Here is a 27,209-nt window from a genome sequence, read left to right as displayed (position 1 = left end):
TTCTCTTTTTTTTTTTTTTTTTTTTTTTTTGGTTAGTATTATTTGATTCAGTCGAATCTTGGTTTAAATTTTTTTTTTATTTAACTGAAGCAACAAATGTGGTTCCTCAATTCTTTCCTTAAACCTTTGCTGGTAAACTTTTTCCCTCAGCAGAAGCATCTCAGCAAATTGGAATGTTAAGGGGAGAAAAAAAAAGAAACCGTCTTGGTTTTCTGGTCTTTTTGTTCATTTGCAGTGCTTTGGTACCAATGAGGTATTCTCTCCACAGCAATTTGGGCCAAGAGGCGTCTGTGTTTGTGCAGAGTCTTGGTAACACTGGGCTGAATCCTGAAAGTTCAAGTTGTTGAAAAGAGGGAGGAGCTTAATTACCTCTGGATTTTTATAGAAAAACCCAAATGCTTTCAAGTACCAGAGATGCAAAGGCAGAATTTCAGCACAGCTAATGTGGCCTGGCAGCTGGTGGCCCTCTGCACAGGCAATGGCATGTGGATGGACCTGGCTGTTAGAAATGTGGCTGTGGGACATTCCTGGCTTTTGGGCATCAGCTGCAGCAAAGGAAAAGGACTCTGGGAATCAGAGCAGGATTCCCTGGTGCCTTCAGAAATGTTAGGTTGTGTTGCTCATACATCCTTGGGATTAAGCCATTTAAGTAGATTTTTTGTGCAATGAAATTTGCTTCTGACTCCAATCTCAGGAACTGTGAGGGAATTTTGTCTTCCTCTGTAGCAAGAGGGAATTCTCCTTCTCCCGTGCTCCTGAAGCTTGTTGTAGTTTGTCTGCAAAGACCACCTGGCTTGAGTGGGAGGTCTACAAAATGAGCAGCCACAATGCACAGAACACATCTTTTATTCAGTAAGCAAGCAAGCACAGAAGTATAATGTGTAGTGCTTAATATTCATACAGTACTAAAAATATAAAAATAGAAATGAAATTTCACTGAAAGCATTTTCACTCACAAATATACAAGGAAAAGTGCTGTCAAGCCACATCATGCTACACCACTTGCCAGTGCTGAACTGACAGTTTCCCAACAGAACTGAAACACTAAAAACTAGTCCTTCCTCACAGTTTTTGGTGAGCCTGAACATTTGACTAGCAAAAATGGGCCTCCTGCAGCTGAGAACCGAAAAAGCATAGATATCATTACATAATGGAACAATAAAATAATTTGGGAGAGTTCTGTAGTGATAGTAGCCTGCTTCAGGCTGTTTGTGTAGAGACTAAAAAAAGATAAGAGAAATAAACTTGAATCCTGATTATAATCCAGATCAGTCATGGCTAACAATTCCTGGAACTCATTGTGCATGGATATTTGTGCAATACTCCCACCTGCTGGCATTTCCATCAACTGTCTTCCTCGGATGCTGCAGTTCCCTTTGCCTGCTTTACACTGCTTTACACTGCTTTACACTCTTCCCCTTAGGTCTGGTGGAGTCCAGGAGACCAACCCATGAACAGTGCTAAATGTCCTCACCTTTTAGTGGAACTGGAGCTTATCCAGCACCTTAATTTCTGGGGCTGCCCCTAAAGGGAGAAATTCACACAGCAAAGTGATGTGGGTTGGGGATTAATGCTCCAGGAAAGTCCCTGCACCAGATTCCTGGCTTTTAATCCCCATTTTAAGGGAGTGACCTAGAGCTGAGGGCTTAAGAATCTTCTATCTGCTGTCCCTAGGCACTGAACTGCCTCCACCAGCTCTGAGCTGTCTCCTTAAAGGCGTGGGTGGGATTTGGGATCAGGCAACCACAGCTGTAAACCAGAACAAGCCCTGTCTTGCAGAGTGTGCCAGTGCACAGAACCTACTCAAATCACACAGATAAGGGTGTGCAGAACCTAATGTGAACCCCACTTGGATCAGTTCCTATTTTGGAATGGGATTTATTTATCCTTGGTTATACCTGCTATAAAAATAAATGTGACAATTATCCCCTGAGATCATTCTAGCATACTGTTTTGGCCTGTTACTTGTTTCCCTCAGAAATAAAATTTTTATTTGGTTTATGGATGTTTATTTAGGTTCTAGTGACCAGCTCTTATAAAACACATTAAATAATCAATGTGGGGCTGAAAAGGTGTACATTCTAGTTGCATATATGATACATACATTATACGTATATAATACATTCCATAACAGCTGAATGTTCTAGTATTGTCTGGGAAGTTCTTGCACGTGGACAAAGGACTTAAATACTAGAAGATAAACAGCTGCTCAGGATCAAAGATAATTGCATCTGATATGGTTTACTTAGATTGTTTTTCTTTCTTTAAACCTTATTACACATAATAGCTACAGTAGTTTGTCCAGCAGGTAATAAATGAATGCATAAAGCACTTCTAGCTAATCTGGATATCATATGCATGCATTTTTTATAAATAAAAATCGAATGTGAGGTCACATTTTCCCATCTTCTGTTTATAAACTAAATCAAATTTCTCATTCATTGAAACAGTGAAGATGTCTTTCCATAGCCCAACTCGTCCTGAAACACAGAGAAAGAACACAAGTCAGAGAGTAGATGATAACAGGACAGCAAATACCCACAGTCTAATTGTGCAGGGCACCAAGTATCAGCTGTATCAAGAGATTCTGAACAGTCTGGGCTTTCTCTGAAAGCTTAACGAGCCCTAAGGCTGGTCATTGTCTCACCCAATTACTCTGACACTACCCCTGCAAAGCCTTCAAATAAAACCATTCACGTCTTCAGCTGCACCAGCCCAGTGTTACACAGGAGGAATCCAGATTTGTCTGAGACTTTACTCTGGCCTTTGTCAGAAATGAACACAGATTTTGGGTTGGGTGTTCACTTCAATGTGGATTTCTGCTTTCAGTGCAAGCTATGGCTGTTTAATAATTCCAACAGCTCACAACACATTTCAAAATCACTGTGCCTTCAGCACCCACTGCTTAGAGAACCATCCAAAAGGTACAGGGAATGAGGGGTGTAAAACTGACTATTGGAGTGTAATATGTTCATTGCTAATTTCTATTATTTTGTGTCTAGAGATAAATCCAACAGATGAATTTCCATTTCTCTTGGAGTGATTTGTTTGTTAAATACGAGTTTCTGTCTATGAAGGAGAACAAGTGCCATGCACTCAAGTTGTGCCACTGACAATTTAATTTTGAACACAAGGAATAGAAAGCTTTTGGGGGATGCAATATGGACACTGAACACCTTCCTCATATGAGTTAATCTATGGAACCCAACCAGTAACAACCCTGGTAACCTGCTGAACCTACCAGCCAAAGGCAGCAGCCCCCTTAACAACTGCTTCAATGCAGCCCCAAATATATTTAACTCAAAGTCACCCAGGGTTTCTTGTGGCTGAATAAGCCTGAAGGAATAACCAGACTGAGAGGCCCAATTGGCTTCTCACTTATGCTGGAGACAAAGACAAAATCCAGACTTGTTCAACTGGAATAAATGAAAGGAGAATTGGGACTGAGCTACCAGAGTTTAATCACAAGCAAGAACAAAGCTACATGCAGGGAGCTTAATTTAGCATTTGAAGCATAAGAAGAATACCCATTTAATTCAATTACCACTGCTTTTATGCAGCAACTTTATAGTTCAGACCAAAGACAAAACTGTCTGAAACACCTACATATTACTTACTAACATGATGGTGTAGCATGTGTGGCAAAGGACATTTTATGAAATCATGACTTCTCTATAACTCCTGAAGGTATGAAAGTGTCCTGGTTTCTTTTCAGGATCCAAAGACCAGAATAACTTGACACTGAAAATACCATTTGTTGTTTTCACCAGATTTCTCATGTATTAAAAAAAAAAAAAGGAAATGCTTACAGTCATAAATATCTGATACTAACTTAAATTTTGCTCTGGCAACTATAACTGCCAAAACTACAGCATGAAACACAAAATCCTGAACTTCCCATTCAATAACCATAATAAAATATTTTCTTCCTCTGCTTGGTAAAGCAAATCCTTTTATTTCTGAGTGTCCCTCAAAACATGTATGGACAAATTGACGAGTTTTACAAATGACATACACACACAGTGGATTATTTGTAACAATTTTTGTCTTTTTTTACCATATGAATTGATAGCTTGTCAAAAAGTCACCCACCTGGTTTATGATTTGAATCATGCAACTGCGTATATTATGATGTGATAAGAGTCAAATACAAGTAACATATCTAATCATTGCTCTGCTTTCACAGCAGTTCTGGGTTATCTTCAGAGTAAAGATCAATGTGCTAAAAGAAAAAAAAATGAAGAACTAAAATAAAGCAAAATAATAAAGTAAATGTAACTAATGACAAATTAAAATATTTGAAACAAATTACAATCAGCTGTCATGTCATTGCCACCATTCTTTGTCACAGAAACAAACAGAGAAAGAACAAAGCACTGCTAATGAAGCTACATTCTGGCGTAACAAAATATTGTAAAAGCCAAAGACAGCAAAGAAAAGAAATTCAAAATAAGGATATTTATACTAAAAAGCACACAGTGAACAAATGACAAAATATCACATTAAGTGCTGTAGCTCCCTTCCTTCTCTATTACAAGATGAAGTCTTCTTTCTGAAACAGTTGTAGACAGTAGAAATAACGTCTACAGAAGTAAATGTCTACAGAAGTAAATGTCTACAGAAATAAAGTAGGCTGCCTGTGGGCCAACAAGGAGAACACAACCCTGCTGTTTGTAAAGTCTTCCACCCACACTAACCTCATCCAAGGACCTTGGGATGTCCCAACAGAACGTGTGATAATTGAATAAATAACCAGCTAATACAGAGTAAGAAGTCAAGAGGGATTGGTAATACTTGGCATTTTCATCAGAGATATGAAAATAATTATAAAAATTGCAGCTGGTATAATTTGCAGATCACATGAAGGCTGGCTGAAAGTGATAGTAGGGAAAGGGCTTCTACACACAGAAATGTAAGACCAAAGTATTTCTGTCATAATCCCTGAGTAAGGGACAATAACCTGCAAATCCATTCTTCTGAGAAACTGTGGTGGTGATAAACATGTGCTTCATGTGTGACGCTGTATCGTAAAGTGCTGCCACTGCTGTGGGTGGAAAACAAGGGAAAGTTCCAAATAGAACTGGACTAAATTCATGTATGAAGTGATTTTATGTTGGGGTAAGGAATATGTAGGGATAACATACGAACTGACCATCTTGAGCTGATTCCCTCATCTTTAAAAGTGATGTAGAGCAGGCCACAGAAAATAATTTGAGGGAGCCTAAGTTCACTCTTACACTTCTCAAAAGCAACTGAAAGGATTTGATTTCTTATCAAAGGACAGATGTATCAACAGATCACATGGCACCTTCAGGTTCCCAGAGAAAGAATCTCACCAGAATAAACAGCTGGAAGATAAACACATTTTAAACAGCTGAGGTAGGAAATGAAAATAAAAAGCTCATAAGGGAAACTGTGGTTCCTTGTAATTTTATGCCTTCCAAATGAGAACTATCTGCTTTTCTAGAAAACCTGATCTGCCTAAACCCCAGGGCTCAGGCCAGGATAAACTGTGTGAGATGGTGTGGGCTTTGGCATGCCAAAGGTCAGAAGGAGCAGTGCAGAGTCCTCAGCACAAGGAGCTGAATCCATCGAAGCAAGACAAAGACTCCCTGACAGAGTGGTTTGAAATCTCACTGTCAATCTTGGATTCTTCCATCCTTTTCAGTCACTTCCACCTGAGCTGATTTCAAAACAACCCAGGCCCCAAACTGCACCAACAGTGTGCTCCCTCCCATCCTTTACATGGCAATATTTTGCCAGCATCTAACACACCCTGGGGGTTACAAAGCTGCTTCTTGCAACTTCTCCAAGAGGAGCTTTGCTGTGGGTTTTAAACATACCCCTGCCAACAGGAAGAGCCTCTGCATTACAGCACTGATCAATGAGTTGATGGCAGTGTTCCACCATGGATTCCAGCTGTGCTTTGTCATAAGAAACTCCTAAGAACCTCACCAGCTGCTCAACCATTGTCGCTAGGTCCTGTAAGAGAGCATTTAAAACCCAGGTTATGTCACAATATTTCAAATCACATTTTTAATGAGTTTAAATATTTCAAAGTAAGTACATCCCAGTGGATGTGAAAAATACAAGTGCAGAAGTTGTAGAAGCACCACTGCCTTGAAGTTTTGCCACCTTCCAGTTTGCTGAAAAGGAACACATTCTGAATAATTAGAATAAGACAGGTGGGCAGAGAGCATGGCCATGTAACCTTCAGATGTTGGAACAGGGAACAACTGAAAAATAATTGTGATGCTTCCCACTTCAGAGAACACCCCACCCTTAACTGATCCCTTAGGAATACCAGTGCATTTCAGAGGATTTTAAAGTTACTTTGATTTTAACCTTAGTCAAACACGACTAAAAATGTTAGGAGAGCTCTTCTTCCTTTGTCAGCTCCTGGGACTGCATTCCTGTAGATGGGAGATCTGGGGGGGTGGCCTCTGAGCATAACCATGAATTGACATCTCCAGAGTTCCAGGGTTCCTCAGTATGAGTTGCAGGGACAAAACAGTGACATTTTATCAGGAAGCAGAAGGATGCTGTGATGCCACCAGCTGGTAAGCACAGCTAGGAATACATTAATTATTCAAAACTGTGGGATTGAAATAACTTTGGCTAAACTTAACTTACTTTGACTGTATTACACTTTCTTTTAGAACCCCACTCCATCAGAAGGCTCAGTAAAGCTGGAATTATGATTTACCCAGCTTTATTGAATCTTGTCCTGATTTTTTCTTTTTACAGGTTTGGAAAGAGAAGCTGGGTTTTTCCTATGTTTGCATTAGTTTTCCAGTCAAATAAACATCCTGAAGTATTTTCATTAGCTCTCAAAAAGATATTATTGCAATAAGAAATGTGTAGTATTTCCACTAGATTTCTGATTTATGTGAATTTATTAGCCAGCATACTGCAAGGACTCAGTAATTATATCCATCTTATGCTACATGATCATATCCTCATTGTTTTCAGATTTGTTTCACAGAAAGCAATAAGAACAATCAAATAATCACAATAAATGCCAAATACATAGGACAAAATAGTGTTTATATATTTTTTCCCTCATTGATACAGCACATACAGTAATATATTTCTTTTAAATGAATGCCCAGGGCTGAGTGCAGCAAGTACTGAACAGTTTCATGTGACTGCCTTCTCTGCAAATAGTTCAGTGCCTACAGATGCAGGCAGACTCCCCAGTAAATTAATATGGATATGAAAATGCCTAAAGTCCATTGAAGCTATTGAATTTTTAAAGCCAGGGCTTTAAAAATGGTATCAGGCATTAGGGAGCCCAAATAATGACATAAGAATGTAATTTTGTGCTTCATGTATTTTAAAAACTAGATGCTAAATGTAATTAAAACACCATTTTGCTACATCTTACCTACCTTATGCATATCTTCATACTTGAGAAAAAGTACATTGGCATCCATGTGGTGTTCCCAAAACTCTTGCACATGTTCAAACCATGAACCATATCCTACTACAAAAACAGTATAATTGGCATGAGGAAAATGAACATTTTTGTTATTAAGGCATTTTCAAAAAGGAAAAAAAAAAGAAAAATTAAATAACTGAAGTGGTTCATAGCCCCATGAGAGCAGTGTCTCATTTTGACCCATGTAATGGGAGACCTGACCCTTCCCCCATAATTTTACTCATGTGTTTTCCAGTTCTCTGATTAAGTCCACATTTGCACTGATTTCAATTTATGTGTCTCTGTCAGAGGTTCAGCCACTGATACCTGGTACTAACAATCTCAACAATCTCTTCTGTTGCCCATATCAGAAGATAACCCCATGACAAGTGCATTTTGCATTTTTCTCTGTTAGCTGTGACTAATTCCCACAAAGTGCTTCATATAATCAAGGTAGGAGTTAAGAAAATAAGGAGTTTTTCAATTCTTTCCCAATATTTTTTGGTCAATTTTATCTTTTCAGCAAAGCAACTACAGGAAAATTAAAAAACCAACTCCTTAGGTTTGTATTTTGAAGCCACATTTTCTCTTTGAAAAAGAATTGTTTCATTCTGGTAACTGGAACACTGATGTATTACCTTCATGCATCCATTTCTTGTGGAATGGGAATAATAAAAACGAAACCTTTAGAAAAAACCTTTATAAAAATTGAAAATTGATCAGCTGAATAAAACTGTTTTCCTATGAAAGTGATCTCTTCCTCCACTGGACACGTTCGAGTTACCAGGATTGTGCTGAGATGTAAATGTTCAGCTGAATGCTAGATTTACTGTGCATTACAAACATCCCATTTGGACAATTATGGCCACAGAGCATGCTGTGATGTTTTATTGGCTCTGGGAGGTTGTGACAAAGCCACGTGGTTGCTACAAGACAAAGAGACAAATAACACTTGGGATAATTACATGGCAAAGAGTGCCCAACCTTTCTATCCTAGAAGACCTTCTTACTGTCTTTCTTATGTGTCTGGTCTAGAAGTTCCAGATTGGGGCTACAGGCAAACATTCCATTCTCAGGGAATGCAAATGGAAAACTGAAGCAGGGCTGGAATGGGAGGAGAGCATTAATCCTGCTCAAGCTTGCAGGATAAGGAGCAGCAAAGGTTTTTTAAGGCCTGTTAAATAACCTCCACTGGTAGGCTTTACTTTTTTTCTTCCCTTTGGTATTATACAGCTCCTTCAGCATCAGCTCCCCTAAATTGCAGGTTGGCTGCACTGGATCTAGAGGAGATCCTGCTCTCATAGCTCAAGGTACTCCTGGTGTCACATTAAGGTATCAGAGAAGAAATTGCATAAAAATAAAAGGCAGCAGGAATTTTTTCTCCTCCTTAGCTAGAGAGTGTGGCAACCCCTTGGTTATTGCATTCTCCTCACAGAGCTGCATTTTTCAGGCAGCAGCTGCTTCTCATGGGGTCTCACTCGAGCTCACTGGTGCACTCCAGATCAGGCCCAGGCAGACTAGAGAACTTTGTGTTAACTTGCAAGGTATGAACCTTGAGATTTTGGCTGAAATTTAAATATTAAAGGAATTACCAGGAAAATAACCTCAAACCTGCAGACCAGAAACACTCCTGAGAAGCAGTTGATAGTGAGGAATAACTGAAATCAAATCACCACTTCTTAGGAGGTACCTGGCAGCCTGCAAACTGAATTTTAGAAGAGCAGACCAGAGTTTTGCTCCAGTTCAGCTGGAAAACTGCTGAACCCAGGAGGTCAAATAGTGTAAGGCAAATATTTCCCAAAAGCAGGGCTGTGTGGACAGCTCTCAATCCCTGCAGTGCTATCCGTAGCAACCTCCTTGCTGGATATCCAAAACAAATGCACCTTTGTCCAGTTCACTTCTGTACTCAAAGAAGGAACACAGGGATGGAAATAAATGTGTGCAGAGAGAAGAGCTCCTTACACTTGTCATTCATAAATCTTCTGCAGAACTCCTGAAACGTCCCTCTGTAGCTCATGGTCCTTAGGGAGCGGTGGAACTGGTAATAAGACACCACCAGGTCTTTGGGGTTGCGAGCCATGTATATTACCTGTGATGGGGGGAAAATCATCTTGTTGAAAGCTTTTTCCTCATCCCCAAGCACTCACATGAGTGCTGCCAGCAGAGTCAAAACAAACACGAGCTCATTTTCACCTTTGAGTTGCCGTTGTGGAGGTCCGAAGGCAAGAACCGATAGGGCAGGTGGCTTTTGATGAGGCGAGGGGACGTCAGCTCCTAAATTAAAGCAGAGAGAGTCATTTCCTATGGAGCACTGCTTCAGGGCACACCCTGAGCTGTCCTGAGTTGTCACACTTGAGGCCCTCTACCACACTGACTTCCATTCACAAATTCACTTCCTAAAATTAACAAGAGTTTGGGACTCAAAATCAGGTCAGGGAGTTACATCTGGTTCTTAAATTTCAAAGGGTTAGATAATATGTTGGGCATTTTGTCATTTGGGGTTTTTATCCCTTTTGTTTTCAAAGTACTTCCATTTGCAGGACTTTCTCAGAAAGAGAATATAACAGCTGAAGATTCTTAATATCAAACTTACTTTATTTCCAGTGATGCATCCACTAAAAATCCTTGAAAAATATTAGAAGCTCTGAAAACATGACCCCTAACTTCTTCCAGATTTTACCCTTGCATTTTATTTTACCCTCAGAAGTAGGCCCAAAGGTTTATCTGAGCGTGCAAAGTCTTTCAAACAATATTTTTTCTGTAATTTGATACAAAATTGTCTCATGACACAAATCGTGCTCTGCTATTAAAAATGGAATAAATCCATATTGAATCAAGCTGCTGGCACATGGCACAGATAAGAACGTGTAATCTCAGACTAAACCTCTTACTATTGCCACAACTTTTTTGCAGCAGGGGCGCACTGAGGTCTCGCTGGATTAGGCATCAGAGATGAAAAAGAGGAGCAATCTCTGACCTTTAAATACTCCCAGCCTGAAGTAGGCTGAGGCTGCAGTTGTCATTGACCACAAGCAGCTTAATTCTATCCCTGCCAGCCTCAGCCTGCTCAGTCCAAGCAGCACTGCAGCTGCTACAGGATGGCCCTGTGCAGTTTTTCTAATAATTCCAAGATGTGCCTCTGTCAGAAGTGGTTGCAGCAAGGACAAGATCACACTTATGGGCCATGCACTGGACTTCAAGGGATTCTTAATAGCGTGGAATTTCATGTGGGGTATTCCAGACCCCTCAAGCTACACCCACAGTGCCTGTAGAGAGCCAGGATCTGTGCATCTAGAGATTGAGATGTGTAAATTTGGAGCAGTGGGAATAGAGGTGCACGGATATCTGCATTTTTAGTTACTCTTTCACAAATTCAGGGAAGGAATCAAAGCAAATTTGTCTTGTTTGGACAGCTCCTGTTTACATAAGCAAGAGAGGCCTGGAACTTTGATTCAGAAAACCCACTGCCAAAATATTTAGGACATGGAAACACATTTAAAGTATTGAGCAGAACACTGTGAAGCTTATTAAAAGCAATTTAAAACAACCTAATAACACTCTGAATCATTGCAACATTCTGAACAAGTTCAGTGACTTGAATGAGTTCAGAAAAGGAGAAGGACACAGGATGAAATGAAGTGACAAACATGGAACTGAGGAAGAGGACACCCAAATGCTGGAAGAGTTTCTTTGCAATAAATTGTACCTTGATGATGTCCAGGCCGGGCTGAGGGTACTCTAGGACTGGGAGTTGCTCATCTATATTCATTAGTCCAATCTCATCGGGATCAGCTCCCTGACTCACTAGATACACCACTTCCTGCAGCAAGCCTGTGCCTGCACCAAACAATGAGAGAGAACAGACTGCATTACAGTTCTTATCTAAACACCACCATATGAAGGGAGACCTAAACACAGCAATAATGGCAACTTTTGTCCTCAACATCTGCTGTGAGCTAAGTCTATTACTATTTTTTTAATGTAGCATGTCAGCTCTCTTAGTTTTATTTTAAATACATGTAGGTCTTTCATGCAAAAACCTGATTTTTTTTTCAGTAACCATTTAAATACACTTCTGTCTCCAAATCATTTAACCTGTGAATTGCAAAGCATTTAACAAAAGGGTTTACCTCTGTCAGTGTTACCTTGGCAAAACACTACTATTTCCATTTTAGAAACTAAAAAATGAGGCTAACAGAGGTCATCCAAGTTCACAAAATGCATTAGTGGTTGTGCTGAGAAACCTTTATTCTAAATTGCAGGCAAGGCCTCTGTTATGCAATGATTTGAGAATCTATTTATGCCTCCAGGTTATGGAGTGGATAAAGCCCCAAACACATCCATGCACAGTGAATCAGTCACAAGGTTTGGGAGCCTCAATTACAGATCTCTCCCCACTCTGAGGACATTTACAAAGCAACCATTAGATTATCATGGCCAGTGACTGCACTTTGGAAAATTAATGGGTACTTCAATTAGACCTCTGGACAAGGAAACTATTTCAAGGTGACTTTACCTTCAGGCAGGTAGGGAAACCTCAAAACAGAGATATTTGACAGAGGGTCATGAAGAGAAAGGCTCTTGGTGAGCTGGAGGAACAGAATGGGGAGAGATCACAGCGAGCCAGGGGAGGGACCCCACAGTTCACACGGAAAGTCCCAAGGGTGTGGGACACCCTGGGAACTGCAGAGGACAGACCCAGTATTTAAGAGCTGTGAGCTGTAAGGGAAATGAGACCAGGATTTATTCGCTCTCTCGTGTTGCCTAAAGGAACAAGTAATGGTTCCAGAACTGGTTACAAAGCCCAAGCCTGCTCCTGCATCCCAGTCCTTGGAATGACTGAGCTGTAAATGCTGAGATCATGACCACTTGAACTTGAAAATAATTTGTGAGTTCTAAGTAGCAGTCCCTAATTAATTCATATTAATTAACAAGACAATATACACAAACAGGCACCTTTGCACCCATCCTGTATGTTCCAACACAAAACCCCACCCATGCTGTATCATTATTCTGGATGGTTTTTAATCTGAGACAGAAACAATTAAGTGAGGCCAATGGCTGGAGTGAACACAGGCTGAATACGATGTGAAAGAACACACACCTCAAGAATTGCTTTGGATGGCAAGCACTCCAAGATCCCACTGTTCCCTTGCTGATTGATGAGCAAATTAAAAAGGTTTGGGACAGGGAAAAAAAACCAGCAAAAAAAGACACTTTTTTTACATTATCATCACCCATGGAGACAGCTGTCACACACTTAATACACTTAATTGCCACCAAGGCTGTTCACTCTGCATTTTTAAGTTCAAGCATATATTTTATGTATTAAAATTAACATTCATACAGTACTTTAGTATCAGTCCTTGTGACTCTGAATGAGCACAACCCTTGTTCTCATTAAATATTTATTCTGACCGGAAACACCCTGGCTCTCCATAATTTATTTCAGTATTTCCAATTCCACCTGCAAAGAGAAATGCTTTTACAGCAGCCCTATTTCCATGAAAGGAAAAGAAATAACTCTGTGAGGATACACAATAAACTACTTCTTCATTGCTCAGCTGCTCTCTAGGCAAAAAGCTGCCATCTCTGTTGTGCCTCTGAATACAGAAGGGTGGAGGCAGAACCAGACTGAAACCTGGGAGAGCAGCACATTCCCTAACACCTCTCCCCAAAACCCACCAGGAAAGTTGAAAGTGGCAGACAGGGAGCACAGCCCCCATGGCCTTTCCTGCTTCTGCTCAGCTCCATGGCTGGGCACCAGACTTGGCTTCATTGCTGTCAAATCCACAGAGAGCTGCAGAGGTGGGAAATTACATCTTTCCCATCCAAAGAGGTGGTTTGGGAGCTCAAAAGTCTCCACATAGAAGTGTTTCCACCAAAACCAGTGACATGCTGAAAGAGAAATGCTGGGACTGTCCCGTAGGCTGGAATTTCTCCTCCCTACACTTGCAGCAGGATCACTGATCTCAATTCCCTCACCCCTGAACTCTCTGTTAGTTTTCTCTTTTGTCACTCTCTGTATTTCCCTGATTTTTCCCCACATTAGCCCTCGAGTTACTGTGCTTTGGAATTTCAGGGTTTTCATGCAAATGAAAACTAGAGATTTAACTTCTGAAGGAACAGTGATTTTTTTTTAACTTGTCACCCTTAATCAATTATTATTTACCACACACCTATACACATTCCAAAAACTCCAGGTAAAAAATATATCATTGACGTGATTTCCTGTTTAAAAGAACACACTAAAGCGTCACATGCTTATTTTTGTTTAAGAAAAAAATCTAAAAGCTTTTATATGTATAATTGGATAGGTATGACCTCCTCACATCTCTGCTAGCACTAAAACCAACTCAAATTCAATGTATCAGAGCTAAATGTTCTTTTGGTTTAGAAAGGATGACTTAACCTAGCAACAGGCAGCCCAAATTCCAGACCTGGCTGCTAGGGCAACATCTTCAACCCCAGGAACAGCAGCTGGCTGAAAAGCCAAACAAAGTGGGATGCTGTACCTATCCACAAGATGGAAAACCCAAGCCTAGACCTGGCTAGCAGGATTCATTAAAATGCCATAGTATGATGGGATGTGAGTCTTCTGCTGCAGCCCCCTGTGTGTAAAACATACAGAAATTTGCCATTTGACCCAGCTGACCCAGTGATCTCTGTGGAGATTTGCAAGAACCATCATTTTATGGATGGAAGGTAGAGTAAATTCCTGAAACTGAGATTATCAAAGGAGATTATGTGAATAACGCCAGCAATCCCAGTTTATCACAAAACCTGGCTGGATCTAAATGTCACGGAGACTTTCTTAGTAAAAGGAAAATTATGATGCCTGTTGGACAGAAGAAAAAGGTGAGGCAAGCTAAATTAAAAAAAAAAGGAAATAAAAGTGTGCAGAACTTCTTTCTGTACTCCCTACATTTCTGGCCCTGTTGAGGCAATGGATGTTATGCATCTCCAGCATTTTCCATGCTTGTGCTGCTGAACTCCTGTGCATGTACATGCACAACTCACTCGGGATGGTACAGAAGGATAAACACAGCAGGATAATCACTGAAAACCAGGATTCACTGCCAGCCTTTGGACACGAGGCACTGAATGCCACGTTAATAAATTCCCAGCAATTCTACCCTTTCCTCTTCCATCTGCAGCGATTCATTTGGGAGGAAGACTGCTCACCCTGCTACCTCTAAGGTCATATTGGCAAAACAGACATGGACTTCATGAACACTTATCCAATTCCAGCTAAAATGGAGGCAGTCAGCATCTGAGGACCTTCAGAGCAAAGTACCCGAGAAATGCTCTGCCTGACAAGCTCCTCTGCTATGTCAAACAATGCCTCAGGAGAACACAGAGTGTTCCAGCTTATCACACAATATCTGGAAAGAGAGGGGGTGGGAAACACCTGTGAGAAGCTACTGCCTGCCAGTATCTGCAGGTCTAGGAGACCTTTTTAAATTATCTGTGAGCCTGTATTTCTGCCCTGTGTAACGGAGTGTGCTGGTGGAGATGCACTCTGCCTTCCTGTGCTACCCAGTGACTCACAGAAACCAGGACTCATTAAAAATCCCATCACATCCCAGCAGTCCCTGTGACTGGCAACTCCTCCTTTGTGCACTTTCCATGGCCAATGCCTCAGCAGCAAGAGCAAAGTCAGAGCAGGGCCACTCTGCCTCTGCTCATCAGGAGCTGCTGCAGCAGAAACCAGGCAGCACAACCAGGCAAACACGGCTTGGGAACACCACAGCTACTCCTTCTAGGTGTTAGATGTCACCCAAAGTCAAATTCAGTCACTGTGGAAGGGAGAAACATTCTCTAGTACAGATATTCTTTGGATTCTCCCCACTCCTTCTGGCCACTGGCACTCCTATGGAGTCAGCAGACACCACAGATGTGTTCAAAGTGAAGTGGCAGATATAAAACTGTAAGATTTCCAGTGAAATTTCACTTCTCTGTGTGGCTCCTAAGGTAGTTTCTTTCAGTTTCTCCTCTCTTTTCAGCTAAGATAGGACAAACCTGCAGCCCAAGGTTGCAAAGGCCTTTGGTATACTCCCTTTATTCATTCCTTCTATGGAGATCACATGGAAAATTTTTTTAAAAGAAATACTAATACTAGTAACCTAGCAATCCAATTAGCTGTATTTTGTTTGATCTGCCAGTGCTTGACCAAATTTTGGCTAATCCAATGCAGCAGATCCATTATGACTCACAACTTTTTATAGCATTGGTAGATGCAAGTGCTCATTAAAAATGAGGGCTGCTAAAGGTGCCAGACTGGTCTGCAAGTACTGAACAGCAGAGTCTCACACCATTGTTCTAATTGCCTGCAAGATCATTCCCCCTTGGCTAATTTCATTGTAAATCTGCAGGTCAGTATGACAGATTCATCCTCAGCCTATAATACTGGAGGGAAAATTAGATTTTTCCATTAGGAGAAAAAAAAACAAGTTTCCAAAACATTAAAGTATTTCTTCTTAAGGTCTGTATGCTGAAGTTCTACACATTTAAATTCCACCTGGCTGAGGAATAGAGGTTTTCATTAACAACTAGGGTTTTAAAAATGAAAAGAATGTATATACTTTGACACCACATTTTCCAACTCTTCTGTTTTCCTAAATGAGACTGGAGTTTCAGAATAAGGATTGAAATTGTGATGTTATATAGCCACACTGTTATTTTGACTGACCAATTAAGTATTTATAAGAGGGCCCAATTTTCAGAAAGGTCTAAGACTAATGTCCCTCTTATATGGCCTAAATGCCACACAGTCAATAGTGACCTGTCAGGGGAGTCTGTGGGACACAAGGAACCTGAATTCAGACCTTCTGAAAATAAAGGGGACAACTTAAGTAAGACTGGATTTAAAAGAAGTATTAAATACACAGTTTCCAGCAACATTCAGTAAGCAGTCTTAGATTTTTATATGTCCTAATCAATTTATTTTTCTGCTGGCAGCTACCAGCTTTTAAACCAAAACCAACAGACTAAATTCTGCAGACATGGGTCCATTAATTCTGAGTTGTGTTTTGAGTTTGTTTTGCCAGAGGCTATAAACAGCAGACTATGAAAACCCCATTCTATTTAGGAGAAAAACCTGCTTTCTTTTTGGTAGAAATGCTGTCACTGAACTGTTTACACAGACGTATTATCCACAGAATTATTGCTATTATGTCCAATACAGTATCCCAAAGCCCTGCTTTAATGAACTGGCTACAAAGCAGGGCTATTTTTGGGTGATGCATTAGTATTGCTTTTTTTTTTTTCAAATGGCCTGAGTCGTGATTCTCCCTTACATTAGCACACTGACTACTAATAGAGGGCAGGATGAGAAGTGCACATCGACCACAGAACACCTGGAACTGGGACCTGGCACTGACAGCTGGGGCAGCCCCACTCCCACGCCGCCAGGCAGGCGGCCACCACTGCCCACACCAAACACCAGCCTGGGGAAAAACACCTTCTCTGGAGCAACACTAGTAAATAAAACACACCAGGACCTGTTCTCTAGGAGATTTGTGGCACAGCCAAACCCACGCCCACTGAGATTGATTCCCTGAAGAAGAGAGATTCATCTCTTGCTTGCTGGTAGAGGTCTCTTGCTGAGGAGAGCTGGGGCAAAAAGCCTTTCTTTTCTATCCTTCTTAATAATCCACAACATCCTCACATGCTCTGCATCAAGGGCTGGGTAAGTAATATCCTAAAAGCTCTAAGAACTGTGAGCCAGGTCCACAGATCTTCTGTTCATCAACAGGCCACAAGTTTGCCTTCATTTGCCTTCTGATTTGTGTCTTCAAGCTAGTCCTGACATCCATGACTTCATCATGTCCAGGTGTCCTGGATTTTGTCCTTCACAGATAGCTGCTAGTGTTGGTTACAGACAGCTCTTGGTATCTGATATTCAAAGGAAAATTGTTTTACTCATCTCTTGAAGCTTTAGCTGGGCTGTCCATATCTGTGGATGCTCATCCTGTCTTGCTCCAGATGTCATCACTAATGGAGTAACTTCACACAAACTGCTCCAATCCACTTAAAATTAGATTGGCCAAATTAGCTGAAGGAGTTTCTACTTTTGGCATCAACTCACGTAGCAAATTTTGCGTGGGACAAGCCAGAATGCATCCACCCAAAATACTCTGGGGCTTGTTTTTCTACCAGGAGTGATGAACAGCAGGTTAAAGGCACTAACAATCCTGCAGTAGCACAGGCACCTGTAAAAGCAGACATCTGCCCATATCCTTAGGGTGATTTTTCTTCCAGTTTCTACTCCCCAACCAAACATGCTCCAATGGTAAAAGAGAGCACAATGTCCATCAGACTATAACAAAAAAACGTAACATACAACGTGCAGGAACACAGAAATTACAGGTAAGCCTGCTTGTTCTGCCAGAATGACATTTCTTTTCACCTTTCCCACATCTATTGAAGGCTGGCCAGGTCTAAAGCCAACCCAGCACATTAAGTTGTTACCTCAGTTGTAGCCTGTCCTCCTGCATCCTCTGGCCGTTCCATTCTCCCATCTTCTTAGAACCCGTATCAAAAAACATGCCTGAATTGCATAATACATTACCCCAGCAGGAACTCACACTCTCCAGCTGAAAGTCTTCCCACTGTGCCTAATTTCCCTTTGATTTCACACACTGTACCAAGGACAACAATGAAGGAAAGAACTTTGCTGTGATGACAAGTCACCAGGTTTTTAAATCATGTTCAAGGACTTCACAACATTGAAAAGAACTGCGTAGTAACCCTTAGCTCCATTGATTTCTAGGACAACTCTATCACTCTGTGTTCTGCTCTACAGTCATCTTATGGTCTGTGGGTAAATGCAGAGCTTCACATGAGCTCTGCTGACTGAGACAGGGTCAGAAATCAGGAAAAAACAGGGCACCTCTATTATGCACTTGTGTTGAGGTAAATCTCATACCCTTGGCTGTGAACATACTCCTCTCCCCATATAACGTCAGAAGATGTCTGTCACTACTCAAAATGCACTTCTCTGCCTCAGTTTCAACCCCTTCCAGGAAAATTGTTAGGCAAAAACTGCCTACACATTAATGTGCATCTGCACATATTAGGTGGTCAAATTTCAAGAGCTCAGCACACCAATAATCCAATGTGAAACAGCTGCAGGTACAGGTTATACATTAAAAAAACAACAACCTGTCCAGTCAGCTATTGCTTGTCTAAGGTCAGGGAGTAAAGCATTTTGTCCCACACGGAATCCCACTCAAATTATAGCTGCACTAAGCAAAACCATTCTTCTCAAGGTACCTATGTCCACACTCATTTAGCTGGACTGCAGTTTCAAGCCAGCTACAGCCCTTTCCATTGCTGCTCTTCAGAATCAGAAATGGAAAGAGATCTGTTTAAAAGGGAGTATAAAAGGGGATTGGCCAACTGGTATCACCATTGGTTTGATGCCTAAAGATTTGAACTTTTTATACACCTCAGACCCTGGGGCACTTCTGGAACCTGGGGACAGGAAGGACATGGAGGGGCTGGAGCGTGTCCAGGGAAGGGAACGGAGCTGGGGAAGGGGCTGGAGCACCAGGAGGGGCTGAGGGAGCTGTGGGGGCTCAGCCTGCAGAAAAGAAGGCTCAGGGGGGACCTTGTAGCTCTGCACAGCTCCTGACAGGAGGGGACAGGCAGGGGGATCAGGCTGTTCTGCCATGGTTCACACAAAAGGATGAGAGGAAATGCTTCATTCAATTTCAGACCTGCAAATTGCTAGTTTCTCTATAAAAATATATATGGTAGGTGACATCTGTTTGCTCATGAGAACTGCTTACCATTATATATGAAAAATTCGGGTGGAGAAGAAACACATCCAGGGGAAAACAAAGATAAAAAGATTATATGATTTATCCCAGGTCACAGAACCTGCAGCCACAAAGTCACATTGAATGCCCAGTGTGAAGAAGCTTTAGAAGCTTGCACCGCTTCTAAAGCAGCGTTTTTGGGACAAAACAGGGGGTAGTTCCTTCTCCTCAGCAAGGGGTATATGAGTCCCTAATGTACCCAACAAGAGAAAAGCCTTCATTTAATAAGACTGCATTAAAAAAAAAAAATAAAAAAGGAAGCATTTTGCTTCCTTTCATTAATTATCTTCACTGTGACAAATGAACATTAACATGAAATGAGAAGGACTGGATCGTGGGTTTGGCTGATCTACATAATTTTCTAATTTTTTTATCTTTGAGGTCATTATCATTTAATACAGTCAATAATGATTTCACATGTTCAGAATAGATTTTTTTATCCAGGGCAAAACCTTTATTCTTTTTTTTCTTTTTTTTTTTTTTTTTTTTTTTTTTTTTTTTTTTTTTTTTTTTTTCCCTATGCCTGTTTACAAAACAAAAGGCAAGTTGAGTTTTGCACTACTTAACAGCAGGGAACCAATTATGCTACATTTGCAAAAGACCCAGCAACACCTATTAGATAACTGGCGAACTCTTTGTCTTCTGAACCATTTGTTTTGCCTCTAGTAACATCTCTTCACTGGCCTGATAAAAGGGTCATGAGAGAAACACTACTGTCTAGATAATAAAAGGAGCTTTCCTTAACCACAGACCTTTTTTTCACTGCTTTTATTTCAAGTTTGAGGCATTCCAGGACCTATTCAATTCTACTCACATTGAAATCCAGTCAAATGCATCAGTGGCAAACTTAACATTGTCTTCAATTACTTTTTTAATAGTTTTATTTATAATTTCTTTGCCTAACAGCATTTAAGAGTGAGTCAATACCTGAAGGTATTTTGAGCTATATATAAATAAAAAGATAGACCATTTCAGAAGGACTTTCAAAGCACAGGAACCCAGTGGCTCTAATCCCCAGAAATATTAATCTACAGGAGTCACTTTCTGCACCTGAATGGTCCTCAATGGAGTGAGTTTAACTTGTGGAGTATTTGCTCTCCTCAGTGGTGGAAGGAACGTGATTTCTGCCATCAAGAGCATGAAATCAGATTTAAATATAGATCCTGTCCATTAGTCCCTAAAGAAACATCTCACAAACCATATCTCTACCACACAATGCAGTTTGCTGTTCCCTTCCTGTTTGAAAAATAATTCCATTCATTCTGGCCAGCTGGAATGGGAATTGATGCACATTCATCTGTCATTAAAACAGAACAATATCTGAGCTTTATACATTGCTTAAAGAAACCAAGCAACTGTGATGTTACTGTCGGAGAGAAGAAGTTACCTGCTCTATTCTAATTTTAAAGATCTCGACTCATTCATCCAGATTCATGAAACTAACAGAGGTTTCCCATCATTCCATGTCATGGATAATAAAGAGCATAATATTGCTTCAAAAACCAGAGGTGGAAGGAGAAGAATCCCAAACATATTTTGTGTAAAAATTTGATTTTTAAGCCAGCCTCGCGATTTCTTGAGGCATGCCTCTGGGCCAGCCACATTTGCATTAATTCTTTAAATGAAAATGGTTTAAGCCCAAGGCAACACAATTCTGCAGAGGTTATAGCCCTATAAATGCAGCACAGCAGGATCTGGCTCTTTTGCAACTCCGGAGCTGCATTTATAAAACAACGCCAACAAAACCGGTGGGAGAATTCCAGATGAGAGCACTGGAAATTAAAGCAAGTCAACTATTTTAACACACATGGATGATGCTTGTGTCCCCTGAGGAGCCTCTGCTGCAAAGGCCACTGAGAGCTGCCACTGGGAGGGGAATCTGCAATCTGCAGCTGCCACACGTCCCTCTGACAGCTCCCAGCCGAGCCTGCCACGGCTCAGGAACATCCTTGGGCAACCCTTCAGCCTGATGCTCCTCTCAGTTCTGGCTGTGCAAATCAGGACTGACTGCCAGCAGCGTTCCACCTGTGCCCATCCGGGTATCTGCAGCCACCTCAGCTTGGCCAAGCAATAATACTCTGTGTATTGAATAATAAGGCTGTCACTGGGAAGTACAGTAATACCAGCCTCACCTGTAAATACAACCTCATTGCCAGGAGATTTTTACAATCTGTGGAGAACATGAAAAGTAGGATCGAACAAGATAAAGAAAGCAAGATTTTGGCATACTTACTTGGTATATTTTCTTTGTAATGTATCTCTTTACTCAAGATTTTGCCAATCTGTTTTATAACATGGTCCCACAGACAGCTAAGGCTCATTGGAAGGGGAAGAAGCAAGAGGCCAAAGATAAGAAATCCTTAAACCAACTTCACAGCCAAACAAAAAGCACATGTCTACATCTCCAATGGTTCAAGCCTCTCTTTGCCTTAAGTGTGGTAACTTTTGAGTGCTGAGTCTAACCAAAGAATAATTTAGATGTTGATGAGCTGAAGTCTATTACTTTCACTGGGGAATCAGACAAACAGGAGAATAGTGCTGTTTATATTGCACCCTCTGTACCCCACAGTTTAACAGTTGTCCCTGTCACAGCTGTAATGGTCAGTGCATCAAACAACTCCTTCCCCATGACAGAAGAAAACCCCAGGGCACACAGGGTCCCCACATGGGAAGGATGTAACAGGGATCATGGGATGAGGGAAATGGGCCATGGAGAATGCAGAGACTGGAAGAGACAGGAAGGACAGAGCTCCTCCATCAGCCAGGGAAAGGACTGGCACATCCTGGTGACCCAGCAAGAGGAAGTGTTGGCTTCAGGAGTGCTAGAAATAGGAGGATAAAAGAGGTGTGCACACAGCAGGAGAGGCACACAGAACAGGAGGAGAACAGATAGCCCCTCCCTGTGCACTCAGTGCACTGCCAGAGGCATGACCTGTACACACAGAAAGTCTCAAACAAACAATGAAATAGACAATTCAAACTGACTTTGCCTGGTTCATTTCACGTAACACCAGAGGTGGGTGTGAATGAATTCCAAAGAGGAGAACTCAGTAAATATACACACATGAAAGCTGTCCTTGGAATGACCCACAAACTCACTGCTGGCATTTCACTAAGGCAAAGGTCTAGAGCCATCAGTTACAAAAATCCAGTGCTACGAGTGAAATTAAGGATCTATAAAAAGACAACCTCAGACAGGTAAAGGCCATAGGCAACACTTGCTCTTTTGACCCATTGTCTGAAACCAAATGCAAGTTCTCATGTGCTGTCTGGACTTGAAGCTGATATTTGCTCAACAATTGACATTTTTCCACACAGAACTCCAAAAAATTATTTGGCAAAATAATCACCATGGGAGAGAGAGCTTCATTATTAATGCAAACAGCTCGCTTTCTCAAATTGTCAGTTTTGCAAAAGACATGAACTTGTGGGTTTTGGCCCAAGAATGCAGAGGACACATTTATTTAGAGCACACAGGGTGGTATTAAGGGAGCTGCTGTGCACCACTTCTGAGTAAGCACATGGACAGATCACGTCCAGTCAGGGTGACACTGTAAGACACAATAAAACACTAGGAGAACCTGAACTAAACACTGTACTTCAGGGACTGATTTAATTCCACTGAAATCACTGATGTTAGCACACAGCTAACCTGGCTCTCAGTGCAGTGACTGAGGGAATACCAGGAACACATTTGCTTCTCCATTGATTCTGGAGCTTAAGTTCACAGACGAGAATTTTAATTTTCAAGTAGAGCACAGGAAATCCACAGGATGAGAGGATTCAATGCAATTTGTGACAGAGGCACAGTGCTCCCCACAAACAGTGCATCTGTATCTTATCTCTGGTGCAAGCTCTGGTTATTTAATACCATACAGAATGGCATTCTGGTTTACATTTCCTCCTGCAAATCTGTGTGTCCCACTCAGCCTGCCCACTCTGCACTACAAAGTTATGTGGAAGATGAAACTTTTGACTTCATTTCTTCAGTAGCACACCTGATTTTAAATTGTGCATCACGACAAAAAAAGGTTTTCTATAATTACAGCACTCCCATATGTACAAACATTGACACACATTCATATATCTGAGTCTCTGGCTTTTAGGCATGAAGTTCCTCATAGCCCAGAAGCTCCCAAAAGCTGTTACCATTGATTGGGCACAGGTGTTAAGAATAATTAAAGATATAAGGGATATCATTATTCAGTCATCAGTGGAAATCGCATTAAAGCAGAGTCACTTTCCATTAGGCTTATTACATTACTACCAGTGAGGCCACTGGTACATTTGATTTTCTACCATCATTGGAACAGCTTCTTCCTGGGTCACTCCCAATATGGAAAGAGCTGTAGCTCTTTCCAAGCAGCACCTCCATTTCACACATTTGGAGCTGCATTGCCTATCCCTGCGGTGCACAGTGTCTTCCAAATGGCTTCCAGACCCCCTCACCAGTCCCTGGGAAGCTGAAGCAGCCCTGGCCCTATCAGCCACTTGTGGATTTTCTTTGCCAGATCAGCCACCATATGGTCAACAGCTACTGCTGCAGCCTTCTGCCTGTAGCCACAGGTCCTGGCCTCTCACACACCCAGCACACAGACTTGTCTGGGTATTTTCCACAGTTTGAGCAGATGGAGAGCTGCTGCTACACTGAACAAAGCTGATTTCCTTAGGAACAAGAAAAAAGTTTTCTGTTGGACCTATTCGACATTGGTGCATTTTTCTTTCTTGAAGTATTGTTCAAACACAATTTATTCACAGGAAATAAATAAGTGGCCCCAGCTGTGTTCTACCTCTAAATATTATCAGAAAACAAGCTGAAACATTTCACCCAAATAATTACATTTTGTGCACGTAATCTCTTTTGTGAACCTACATTTTTTCATTACAGCAACATCATGAAAATTCTGATTAAGTCCACTAAACAGAAAAATCTTCGTCAACATTATTGAGAGGCAGAAAGATGAAGTTGTAGTTAGGGTAATGGGCTTCTGGATTTAATTCCTGGCTTTGCTGTAGATTTCCTGCATGACCTTGACTAAATCAGTGGGAACCATCCTAGGGAAGCCCAGTTTCTGTTGCCATTCCTATCCCTAGCCAGCAGCCCCTCTGAAGCGCTAAATAAGCTGTAAACCACAGAGGAGCAGCTGACAAAACAAGCTTCCAAGGGTCTTTGGGCTGTAAGAAGGTGGAGCTTGAAGATGCTGTCATTGTCCAGAGCCTATTCCCTCAACAAGGACATCAGATTACTCACCACCCAAGCATTCTCCTTCCTGGCAAATAAAACCCTGTTCTGATCTCAAGGCTGCTCCTCCAGCTCATCCACACAAAACTGCACCTTCAGTTTCGGTGCCCCATTTCTCACCCATCTTTTCCTTCTCCCAGTGACTTCCAATTAATCCTCTTGTAGCATGCCTATTTTCTAAGTGGGCAGTTCCCTGTCACTGGGGCCCCAAAAGATCCAATATTATGTCGCTATATGCACAAAACATCAAATTAAATATGATTATGCAAGCTGGCTTTCCACAGCCAACTGTCTAGCCATCAAAACGAAGCCATTGCCAGCTATTAATGATATTGTGGCTGGCTGAGGTTGCCAGCCACAATGGGGATATTTAACAAGACGCCACTACGAAATTGGGGTGCAATTCTAACACAGGAACATTTTAGCCTCAGGTTCTCAAAACTGAAATCTTAAACCACAAAGAATTTAATAGTGTTGGTGCTGCATGCTAAGAATCTTGAAGAAGACAGCTTAAAAGAACAGTTTAAATGTAGCTGTCTATTCCTAATCCCAGTATTTTGAGGGCCATGCATTAGATTTTCTCTTATCTAATGTGTTATCTATCAAGGTCTTGCCAATTAGTAACAAAATATCAGAAAATGTAAAGACAAATGCTTGAAAGTGCTTGAGAAATGATTAAAACATAATATATGCTACATCATAGAAATGTGTGTGCTTGAAGCAGCACAGCAGGAAATTGAAAAGCATTAGCCATTCACACAACAAACAATGAAGTAAGTCAGAAATCTACAATACTGAAACATCTTTTACAAGGGCATTTGCAGAGCTGACATCTGTTATCTCCAGTGGACTTTGGATTTCTTAGAAAGAGATAATCTCATTGTCAGGAAAAAAAAAGTCACTCAAAAATGCACTCAGAAAAGAGTTTATCTGATTTTATCAGGTGGGGTACAAAGCTCCCATGTTTATCTCTTTGCAGGCAGCACTACATCCACGGTCATTATCTTTCAATATTTTTGCTTGGAAACGGAGAGGATAAAAAAATCAGGAAATATGAAATTACAAGCAATGCATCCATTGCAACAGCCAAAGGATGCATTTACTGGACAAAACATCCACTTGTGCTGCGAACAGGAGCCTTTCTGGTGATGCAGACAGTGCAGCAGGAGCGTGCTTGGAGCACATGTTCTGCCAGAGCGGTCTGGGCAGCGCCTCGGGAGCGCAGCACCGAGGGAAGGCTGCGGAGCAGGCACCAGAGCACCGCGGCAGCCACGGACCGTCCCCGTTCGACACCTTCGCATTCCCCTTGCCCGGGGCAGCATCGGCACAGCCCAGCGGCTCGGGACCGCCCAGGCGGGGTCCCACCCTCCGTGGGTCCCCCACAGGGCCCCCGAGCCCTCCGTGCCCGGGACAGGCTCTCAGCTCTGCAGAGCTGCGGGGGCTGCGGGTGCAGAGCACCGCACCTGAACGGGGCTGCATCCGCGGGCACCGGAGCATCCAGGGGTACAGGACACAGCCTCGGCATCCAGGACAGCAGTCCCGGGCCCAGGAAACCATCCCCGCATACAGGACACAGCCTCGGGATCCAGGACACCAGCCCCGGCCCCAGTAATCCATCCCCGGATATAGGGTACCATCCTTGGATACAGGGCACTGCACCAGCCCCGGCCCCAGGGCTCCAGCCCCGGCCCCAGGGTAGCATCCTTGGACACAGGATGCCATCCTTGGACACAGGGTACCATCCTTGGACACAGGGCACCATCCCCGGGCACACCCGCGGTGGAGAACGGGCTCAGGCCTCGCCCCCACATCCTGCAGCCCCCGCTCCCGACCCCGGCATGTGCCCTGCCAGCGGGGAGAGGAGGAGGAGGACGAGGAGGAGGAGGAAGACGAGGAGGAGGAGGAGGAGCCGCCCCAGCAGCCGCGGCAGCCCGGGCCCGCCCGCCCGCCTACCTGATTTGGGATAGGTGACAATCCAGACGTCGCTGTCCCTCACCGGGAAATTGGCGATCTCCTCCATCTTCCCGCGGCAGAAGGGCGGCAGCCGCACCCCATTGTACTCGAAGTACTTGCTCTCGAACTCGCAGGGCGTGCTGGGGGTCTCGGCCTCGCTCTCCGCCATCCTCTCCCCTGCGGGCCGCGGCCGAGGCCGGGGTGCGCGGGCCGCGGGCGCTCCGGCGGCCGGGAGGGAGGGAGGGATGGAGGGATGGAGGGATGGAGGTGGGGAGGGACGAAGGGAAGGGGAGGGGAGGGAAGGGAAGGGGCGGGCGCGGCAGCCCCGGCCCCCGGCACAGCCCCGCGCACGGCGGGCGGGGGCTCCGCGCACGGTGATGTCATTGCGGGGCAGCCGCAGCCGGCAGGGAGCGGAGGGATGCAGGGAGGGATGCAGGGAGGGATGCAGGGAGGGATGCAGGGAGGGATGCAGGGAGGGATGCAGGGATGCAGAGATGGATGGAGGGATGGATGGATGCCCTGCCGGCCTCACCTCCCCGCTCTCCTCCCCACTCCTCTCCGGGCGCCGTGGCGGCAGAGGCAGCGGGGGTGGAGGGAGGACCAGCTGCCATCCCCATTTCCAGCCAGCCCGGGCGGTGCGGGCGCTGTGGCAGTCCCAAGGTCTCGGAGGGGGCAGGCGGGAGGCTGGGGAGGGTCGGGGAGAGGGATGAGCCGCAGCCGCCACCGGGGGCTCATCCCCGCCCTTGCACTGAGATCAGGCATCATCCAC

At 42.9% G+C, this 27,209-nt stretch overlaps 1 protein-coding gene across 1 annotated transcript; it reads right to left on the bottom strand.

The window, feature by feature from the left end:
- SULT4A1 (sulfotransferase family 4A member 1) lies at positions 1 to 26,610 on the bottom strand. Its single transcript, XM_063394872.1, has 7 exons — positions 26,441 to 26,610; positions 11,127 to 11,257; positions 9,614 to 9,694; positions 9,383 to 9,509; positions 7,392 to 7,486; positions 5,844 to 5,982; positions 1 to 2,480 (listed from the first exon to the last, which is right to left on the bottom strand). The coding sequence occupies exons 1-7, from the start codon at positions 26,607 to 26,609 to the stop codon at positions 2,368 to 2,370; spliced, it is 855 nt and encodes a 284-aa protein (XP_063250942.1). The 5' UTR covers position 26,610; the 3' UTR covers positions 1 to 2,367.
- Positions 26,611 to 27,209: the final 599 nt, after the last annotated feature.

This window comes from Prinia subflava, chromosome 4 (genome assembly GCF_021018805.1).
Source record: "Prinia subflava isolate CZ2003 ecotype Zambia chromosome 4, Cam_Psub_1.2, whole genome shotgun sequence".
Classification (NCBI taxonomy): Eukaryota; Metazoa; Chordata; class Aves; order Passeriformes; family Cisticolidae; genus Prinia; species Prinia subflava.
This window is presented reverse-complemented; position numbering and strand designations above follow the sequence as displayed.

Excerpts from the sequence above, each read along its gene's own strand:
- SULT4A1 (XM_063394872.1), bottom strand. The coding sequence starts at position 26,609 with ATGGCGGAGAGCGAGGCCGAGACCCCCAGCACGCCCTGCGAGTTCGAG. Across the intron at positions 7,487-9,382 it reads AAGATTTATGAATGACAAGT|TAGGATATGGTTCATGGTTT; the intron begins GTAAGGAGCTCT and ends CTGTTTTTGTAG. Across the intron at positions 5,983-7,391 it reads AGTATGAAGATATGCATAAG|GACCTAGCGACAATGGTTGA; the intron begins GTAGGTAAGATG and ends GCTCTCTTACAG.